The sequence below is a fragment of the Prunus dulcis genome, chromosome 1 (genome assembly GCF_902201215.1).
Source record: "Prunus dulcis chromosome 1, ALMONDv2, whole genome shotgun sequence".
In the NCBI taxonomy this organism is placed as follows: Eukaryota; Viridiplantae; Streptophyta; class Magnoliopsida; order Rosales; family Rosaceae; genus Prunus; species Prunus dulcis.
In genome coordinates, this window is record NC_047650.1 from 29,281,644 (window position 1) to 29,291,316 (window position 9,673).

At 34.2% G+C, this 9,673-nt stretch overlaps 1 protein-coding gene and 1 long non-coding RNA gene across 3 annotated transcripts; one reads left to right on the plus strand and one right to left on the minus strand.

The window, feature by feature from the left end:
- Positions 1-118: 118 nt before the first annotated feature.
- On the plus strand, positions 119-2,700 carry LOC117616631 (mitochondrial intermembrane space import and assembly protein 40 homolog). Of its 2 annotated transcripts, none has more exons than XM_034346010.1 (4): positions 119-404; positions 1,003-1,034; positions 1,199-1,324; positions 2,121-2,231. In XM_034346010.1, the coding sequence occupies exons 1-4, from the start codon at positions 239-241 to the stop codon at positions 2,139-2,141; spliced, it is 345 nt and encodes a 114-aa protein (XP_034201901.1). In that variant the 5' UTR covers positions 119-238; the 3' UTR covers positions 2,142-2,231. The 2 variants fall into 2 exon arrangements, with proteins under 2 accessions (XP_034201901.1, XP_034201900.1); XM_034346009.1 differs by having other exon boundaries at positions 134-404; positions 2,114-2,700.
- A 579-nt stretch (positions 2,701-3,279) lies between these two features.
- LOC117616064 lies at positions 3,280-4,371 on the minus strand. The gene is made up of 3 exons (XR_004584101.1): positions 4,287-4,371; positions 3,867-3,960; positions 3,280-3,623 (listed from the first exon to the last, which is right to left on the minus strand). It is a non-coding gene; the product is annotated as an uncharacterized LOC117616064 (long non-coding RNA).
- Between the last annotated feature and the right edge of the window lie 5,302 nt (positions 4,372-9,673).

Below are 9,673 nucleotides of genomic sequence, written 5' to 3' on the forward strand. Positions count from 1 at the left end.
TATTTCAGAGGCGTTGTAGTAATTAAACCTTTATTTAAATGGATTGGGGGCTAAACCTGATGACAGGCCCAACCCTTTCCTTATAAACAAGAAACAAGAGAAATGATAATACTGGGTGGGCTAGAAAGCCTGGTATATGGGCTATCAGCTGGATCAGAAAACATGTAGGATTTGAGCGGGATACGATCTCTTGGTTAGTTGAGTCTCGATCCATGACGTTTTTTGGTCAACTCGATCCATGACTTTATTAACTGGAAGATTGCTGCTGATTGTAGTAGCAGAGACGGAGAAGATGGGTCAAGTTCAAAGCGAGGCAGCCACAGTGGACCAACAAGGCCACTGGGGCTCCTCTGCTGTACCGTCCGCTTCTCCCTCCTTTTCTTCCATGGACTCTCTTATCGCAGGTACCTCTCTCTCTCGTTCCGATCTCTGTAAATTTGTGTGTTATACAGCGTTTCTTGTCACCGTCTCTAGTTTTGAACTGTTTGATGATGTGATAATAATTTTCGGTTTCTGATTGTGCTTTGATAATAAAGGGTGACTTCTATTGCTCTTCTATCCTCATTTATCCGGAATTTGTAGGAATTGATTTATTATAGCAATCTGAATATTTGCGGAATAAGTCCTTTATGTAAAATTTTTACTTTGTCATAACATCTAGGAAAGACAACCATAGGCCACCTAATAGACCAAAATCTTGCAACAGACGAAACTCTTATTACAACCCTTTGCATGATTAGTGGAACAAAAAAGGTGGATCCTTTCTTTCATTTAACATAAGTTTTGCAACTGATTTCGCACACTAGTAAATAGAGACAGTTTTCTTTAATTTTGCCCCTACACCCTCCTGTATAATGTTTTACTCTGAGACCACTATGTTAGGGTTAGGGTGTTTTCAGCTCGTATTATAGTATTCGAATCAATCCTTAATTTTTGGAACATTGTTTCTTTCACCATCTGCTAGTTAATACTTGACATTCCTGCCATGTTGTGCATTTTCAGAAGCTGCAGCATATGGCAATGATGGGAATGAGGTTGGTCCATTTTAAAGACAAACTTGTTTCTGCTTAAGGGGCGGGTGGGGTATTTGTAGGTCATAGGTTTATTAACTTATAAAAGTTAGGGTGGACATTTGTTTTCGACTTCCTTTTTAATTAAGTTTGGCTATCTTAAAGGAGTCGAACTATGCATTTTGCAGTCTCTTGATGCCAAGGCTCAGAAGGCACTGGAATGCCCTTGCATAGCTGACTTACGAAGTGGCCCTTGTGGGCATCAGTTTGCAGAGGCTTTTGTCTGTTATCTTAAGAGTACGGTGGAAGAAAAGGTAACGTCCAACTATTACTGAATAAAATTTCTGGGCTCTTTGTTGTGCAAACAGGCACAAGCACAACGTTCAACTCTTTTGTATCTCATTCTGGCATATTATTCCGCATATTTATCAACTCTTATTTACCTACTTGAGTGTGGTGTAACAAGTAACATGTAACAGAATATGTCATAACTAGAAGGTATCATCATGACGAAAGAAAAGGAAAAGAAGAAAGTAAAATTAGAATGCCCGAACCAAATTGCCTCAAAATTGGAGTTGGTACTAGGACATGCTTCTAAAAACTATCGCTTTTGGCCTAAATTTCTAGACTCTCAGCTTATAGTAATCGTAAAATGGAAAATACATCCATTTGGTTTGATTTAACGGTCCATCTAGCCACCAAAGAGATTGGAGATCAGGAGTAAATTTTGAGAAGACATTTTTTATGTTTCACTCTCTCTTTTCTTCCCTTCTGCCAAATGACAAATTCTTGAAATTTGATCTTTGTCAATTCTGATTATGGTGTGAAATAGATTCTATTGCTTGGTTAGTTACTATGTTGATATTCTACCTACTGATAATGTAATCAAGTGGATGTCTTTTTCTCCATTAGTTATTACCATTCTGATGGTCATAAGTTGGAAATCCATAAAGTTTACTATCATCAGATGGTTCTGTTTCAGGTGGAAGTAAATATATAAATTCTAATAACTATTGCTATTGAATCTCTGAATTCTCCCCGAGTGTAATTAACATGAATGATTTTTCATTTTCCTTTTTTTTTTCTTTTTTCTTTTTTTGTAGGGATCAGATTGCGTGCATCCGTTTGTAGTTTTGCAGAAGTGTATTAAAGCTAATCCTCATGCCTTTTCGAAAGACGTTTTAAAAGAAGATGAAGTCAAGAAAGAGGAAAAGCTGACACAGGATTACAAAATCATCCCCCCAAAATGGTCCAGGGAATCGCCAAGTCCAAAATCCAAGCTTTAGGGGAAAGATCTAAACTTCATATTTTTTTTCCCTCGCAACAAGCAGTAGTCATTGAATTTTTTATTATGAATAAAGTTGGCCTTCACTGGAGATGCTCAAGCAGGTTTTTGGAATGATTCTTCAGCATTCTTCCACACATATATTTGATCTAAAAATAAGAATCCGAAAGTTGAAGCTATTTACCGATTTATTAAAGAGATGGGGGAAGATGATCATATCTTTGCTGAATTTTCTTTGAGGCTTTTTTCGAAAATACTTTTTTTTAGGGGTTTCTGGTTGTATAAATGCAAAAACTTCTAGCATATATTATTAATGAATAATGCGACTCTTACCACATTTGTATACCACATTCTTATGCCATCTTATGTGGCAGTTGAAATGGACATCCACATCAATTCAAATTATTTAATATTTTTTTTTATTTTATGATTTATTTCAGTATTTGTTTTTTTAATTGCCTTAATTAAAATACACTTTATTGATTAAATTGATGTGGCATATAATATGAACATGTCACATCATGTGGTATAGAAATGTATGATAAAAATGTGGTAAGTGTAGCATTACTCAAGATTAATAAATGGATTCACGTGTTATATAGTATGAGTGAACTTATAAAATGACTGACGGTTTTTATCCTCTGTTTATTTTTTAATAAATAGTATAGCCGCATGGCTATATTATTTAAAAATAATATATTTAAATAGTATAGCCGAGCGGCTATCCTCTTTCAATTTTTTATATTTAAACAGTATTACCGCCCGGCTATACTCTTCTTAAAAATAATAATAAATAAAACCCAAGTACAGCCGCGCGGCTATATACTAGTAAAGCCGTGCGGCTATACGGTTTGAAAGTATTAGTATAGCCGACCGGCTATAGTATTTATTTAAAAAAAAAACCCCAAGTATAGCCGCACGGCTATACTCTTTAAATACCCTTCTTTTTTTCTTTTTCCCGTTTATCAGTAATTTAAATCCCAATCTCTCTCCATCCGTCTGCCAAGTTGTAGAAAAGGGGCAAACACATGAAGTATAATGAAAACAAAAATAAAAATAGACAGTAAGTTTAATGAAGTACAACACCCATATAATCACAGAGCCTCAACATACAACAAATCAAATTTTATGATGACAATTACGGATTACCCAATTGAAGCAAATGATTCAATTTCTGGATTCCAACTAGCATAGATAAAAAGGAAAACATGATCAAACATTCAAGAAACCCAGAACTGAAAAGCGTTACCTAAGAGGAAAAGGAATTGCAGGGTGTCTCGCAAGTCTTGTTCATGCTTTGGCAAAGTTAGAAACTAAAGTAAAACCATCTGCGGATGCCAAAAAACAAACGAAAATTAGGTGAGCGAAAGCAGAGATGGAGAGAAAAGGAAACTTGTTATTTTTGGGAGAGAAACCATGAATAAAAATCAAATTCTATTAATCTGTTTCAGTTTGCTAAAAAAGAAAATATCCCTACAAAAACCTGCAATGAAAAATGGATCAAAGCCTCCCCTCCAAATTGAAAATTATCAGACCCTAATAACCAAATCAACAATTGAAGATTATCATACCCTAGTCAACAATTTAAATGACCGTACGATACATACGGAGTCCAAATTCTAGTTCATACAGTCTCTTGGAAGTCTTGCTTTGCTTCATCAGCCCCTGCCAGTGTCAAATGTAATTCACATTGCTGTTAACATCAAAACAATTGTATTACACCAAAATGGGAACTTATTGAAGAAAATAGATTGTGGAAAACAAGAGAGAAGAGAAAATCCAAACTTGTAAAAATGTGCAATTCAAACAGCCATAAATAATTTCAAAAGAAACAACAGCAGAACAATCGCAATACACTAAACATGGAAATGGTAATTGCATGGCTGATTCTTAAAGACATCCTTAAAGCTCTTGCAATGAGTCATCCTTGAAAATTTTCAGGGTGTCTGGAGTGATTAGTGTGATGTGAAATGTTGAAGAATTAGGCGTACCAAAAGTACAGACTCGTCCAATATCAGTACTCCTACAGCACCACCCACTCCCGCCATCTCTCTCTCTCTCTCTCTCTCTCTCTCTAAATATAATAGCAATGGAAGAAGAAACGAAATGTGAAGAAACTGATTTGGGCAAACTGAAAGGAACTGCTCCTTTCTGATGAGGCACCATAGTCAAGGCCAAGATTTAATGAACAGTCACTCTAGTATGGCCGTGCGGCTATACTATTTATTTAAAAAATAAAAATAAAACCCAAGTATAGCCGTGGGACATATTATATTTAAACAGTACAGCCGGTCGGCTATACTCTTTGAAAATATTATATTTTAACAGTATAGCCGTACGGCTATACGACTATAAAAATAATAAAAGTAAACCCATGTATAGCCGCCCGGCTACACTCTTTAAATACCTATTTTTTTTATATATATTTTTTTTCTGTTTATCGATAAGAGTAGTTTGGAGAATTTTCCATTATTTGGCCATTACCCGAGTCTCTATTGTCTCTTTTTGAGTTTTTACGCCTATAAAGAATTTAACATTTTCCAGTTTAATACTCGTATTATACATGTACATATGTATTTTTTAATAATACTTTGTATTTTTTGTACATATATATTAAAGACTAGGTAAAATACACGTTTAAAAAAAAAAAGGAAATGTACAATACACATATTGTACATTTACGTACATATTTTCATGTCTAATACACATCTTTTTTACAAAATTGTTAATAATACACACAAAATTCACATATTATACACATTATTCTCACATATTATTGAATACAAAAAATATATTTTAAAATTTTAAAATTTTAAATAAAAATATTATATAGTGACCGAACTTTTTCAGTTCTAACTTATCAAATTCTTGCCAAAATTTTGCCAAATAGAATACTCTAAGATTATTTCTTATTTGTTGGAACAAAAATAAAAAATGGTTATTTTGCAATCTCTTTGCAAACAAGAACAACAATTCAAATAAAGATTTATGGGTATAGTAGTATGAGGGAGCCGTTCTGGGTTTTGAATGAAAGTGAAGTGGACCTTAGGAATAATGTGATATATTATGAGTTTTTTATTTATTTGATTGTTTTCTAATAAATAGTATAGCCGCGCGGCTATACCCTTTAAATATAATATATTTAATTGCTTTGATGACCTTAATCACTGTTACTTTCTCTCCCTCTGCTATTTCTTGTGTCATTGGTAGTCAGACATCTCAAGACATGTGGATGAATCTCAAGGAACGGTTTGCTAATGTTACTCGGACCAGTATTTTTCAGATGAAGACTGATCTTCAGAATATGAAGAAGGGTCTTGAGTCTATTGATCAATATCTTCAGAAAATCAAGGATTCGAGGGATCAATTGTCTGCAGTTGGTGTTCTTATTTCTGATGAAGATGTTGTTATTCTTGCTCCGTGAAAATGTCATTTCTTTGAAGGAGTTTCGGTCCCAGCTCAAGGCTGAGGAGGCTACAATTGAAGAGACTTTTCGACAGATCTGTCGAAAATATGGGTTTCTATGGTGTCATTCAAGAAATTTGGGACCTTGACTATCAAAAGTTTACAATCCCAGTCTTTAGGTGTGATTGGATAGATAGTTCTGGTCTTGTAGTCGACGAACTTGGATTTACCCTTGTAGATTTGAGTAAAATTGGACATAGGAATGACCAATTTGTTTTGGCTTCTCAAGTCAAACAAATATTTTTTGTTGACGACCCGATGCATCGTGGTTGGTCGGTAGTGTTATCAATGTCTAATAGAGAATATAATGATGTCATTGGTGATGAAGTCTTAGGTGATGTGATAATTGAGTGTGAGCCATTTACTAGAGGGATGCCAAATGTGGACACATTTGATGAACTGGTGGGTGAGTTAGGTGGTCAAAATATTCGAGGTGGGTGTGAAGATATATGGATTGAATGATGCTTATGTAATTGGCAGTGTATGACATTAATTTTGTAATATATTGTAATGTGATTTCTTCACTTTCATTATGCAGGTTTTGGCCATAAAACAATCAGTGCAAAAAATACTTGTTCCAGATTACATCATTATATTCTGCATAAAAAATGACGTCTGTTCAAATAAAACACGACGTTATGGTGAACCAGTTATTCAGCATATTTACCGACGTCTTAAAGCAACGTAACAATGAAGAACCACGACGCTATTGTGAAGCAATTATTCAGGATATCACGTCGGGGAAGGATTAAGAACCGCCATGTAATTCTAAATAACACGACTCCAATCCCATAATACCGACGTCTAAAAAACAAGATAAATAATCTGAACGTTAAAAAATACGACGTCATCATACATTTTCCACGTCGCAAGTTCTTTTATAAACGAAGAGGAACGAAATGAATTCCGACGGTAATTCATTATAACCGCCGTCTAATATCAATTAAACGACGTTATTTGTAATACGGCTCTCATCATAATCAACGCCGTCTATATGTTCTGTAATACGGCTCTCATTTATTTGGAACCGACGTTGTTTAGAAGTTCAACGTCGTCTACATTAATAAGTGCGGCGTGAGTAATGAATACATATAAATACAACGTCGACTATATAAATGCCACCGACGTTGTTTCGCATTTCAACGTCAACTATATAAATACATACGTCGTAAATAATGACACTGACAACTATTTCCACGTCATCTTTTTTAGAAAAATCGAAGTGGAAAATTTATTTCACGACGGTTGTTTGTAAATAAGAGACGTAGTAGATTTCAATAACGTCGTCTTCTCATGTATTTAAAGACGTCATATTTTTTCTTGTCGTGAAAATTATATTTAACGGCGTAGTGTTTTAGTTGTCGTCGTTGTATGTCTATCTTGCTTCCTTGTTCTTTTAATATGTGTCATATTTTTCCTTTTTAACGACGGTGATTTGTTTGAGTTGGTCGTCTATTCTCATCCTCGACTATTTTTTAAAACTTTAGCAGACTAAACACGTCTGTTTTTATTTGTTTTCGACGTTGTTTTATTTAACAACGTCTAATATTTATCGTCGTTGTTTGTTTCTGAAAATAGGACGTATAAATTTTGTAATACGACTCTCATATATTTGTAACCGACGTTGTTTCGTTGTTCAACGTCTACTCTATAAATACATACGTCGTAAATAATGACACTGACAACTATTTCCACGTCATCTTTTATAGAAAAATCGAAGTGGAAAATTTATTTTACGACGGCTGTTTTTATATAGGCGACGTAGTAGGAATCAATAACGTCGTCTTCTAATGTATTTAAAGACGTCATATTTTTTATTGTCGTGAAAATGATATTTAACGGCGTCTTATTTTAATTTTCGTCGTTGTATGTCTATCTTGCGGCCTTGTTCTGTTAATATGTGTCATATTTTTCCTTTTTAACGACGGTTTTTTTAGAGAGTTGGTCGTCTATTCTCATCCTCGACTGCTTTTTTAGATCTTTTTGCAGTACAAAGATGTCGTTTTGTATTTGTTGATGACGTTGTATATTTTAACAACGACGGTGATTTAGCGTCGTGGTTTATGAGGGAAAAGATGACGGTGGATTCCACGACCATTGAAAAACCGAATACACGACGGTGATTTACCGTCGTCTTTTTGCTTTTTTGTAGTAGTAAGATTACTTTTATTTCTGCTATCGCTGCTACGCATATGGGCTCCACTTCTCCTCAGACTGATTGCACGCTGTCAAATCTGTTGGAAGAAAAATCATACTGCTGTCACTTGTTTTTACAGAAATAGTGGTTATCCATCATCCTCAAATGTTCCTCCCATGAGTGCTATGACTGTTGAGGCTAATTCTCCTCAAGATTTTTGGATTGCTGATTATGGTGCAACAAACCACACATGACTGCTGATATGAATAATTTGTCTGTTGCTTCTCCTTATACCAGTTCTGATATCTTTATGTATATTTGATGAGCTATCTTTATGCATACATGACAAAATCACAGGGAGGGTTTTTTTTCTGAGGCCTGAGCAATAATGGCTTGTATCCACTACCATAATCCATTTCTCCTTCCTCATCTTCTTCTGCTTCTTCAGCAACTGCATTTCTTGGACAAAAAGTAATACTTCCACTTTGTGGCACTCCACCAATTCCATGGTTCAACTTGCCTTGGAGAAGTCTGGTTTCTCCTCAACTAGTTCAACTGATTCTGTTGTTTTGTCAGTCCTGTTTAAAAGGCAAATTTACTAAGCTTCCTTTTTCTTTGGTGTCTTCAAAGTCAGCAACACCATTTGAGGTTGTTCATAGTGATCTTTGGGGACCAGCAACACCATTTTTTCTTCCTTTTTTAATTAAATAGTATAGCCGCGTGGCTATACCTTTTAAATAGAATGTATTTAAATAGTCTAGTGGGGCGGCTATACCACGATTTTTTCTAAAAAACTAGTATAGCCTAAATACTTTTTTTTACACGTGGCACCTAATCGCTATGGAGCCGTCTTTTTCAAACAAAAAATTTGTATAGCCGAGCGGCCATACTTGGTTTTTATTTTTTTTAAAATTTTATAGCTGCGCGGCTATACTCGGTATACCGTTTTTCACACGTTGGCAACTAGGCGCTAAGCGGCAACTCTATTTTTCCTTCTTCCATAAATAGTATAGCGGGGCGGCTGTACTCGAATTTTTTTCCAATTTTTTTTAAAAAATAGTATAGCACCCAGCTTTACTTTTTTTTTTTTATTATTAATTTTTTTAAATAAATAGTATAGCCGATTGGCTATACACGTTAGATATATTTGGATCTTTTTTCATTTAAATTTTATCCCCTATTTTTGTTTATCAATAAGAATAGTTTAGAATCCATTACTATTAGGCTATTACCCGAGTCTCTGTCTATTGTCCCCTTTTAATTTTATACTTTCCCAGAGTTTTTACCCATATAGAGAATTTGCATTTCCACGTTTAATACTCTATTGTACACGTATGTACAATTTTTCAATAATAAATTCGTGTTTTGTACACATCTTAAAGACTCGGTAAAATTTATGTTTTGAAAAAAGCAAACATACTATACTCGTATTCTACATGTACGTATGTATTTTTCATGTTTAATACACTTATTTTTAACAAAATTTTCAATAAGTCACACAAAATTCACATATTATACAAATAATTCTCACATATTCTTAAATAAAAATAATACATATTAAAAAAATTTAAAAATTTATATTAAAATAGTATATAGTGGCCAATTAATATATGCTTTGGATATGTTGAAACTAGTAAATTAATATCTATAAAGTATAAACAAATGCAAGTAGGAGGGTTTTTTTCCTTAATTTTTTTCAATTACATAATATAGCTGTGCGGCTGTACCGTTTGAATATAATGTATTTAAATAGTATCGCCATTCGGCTATAATATG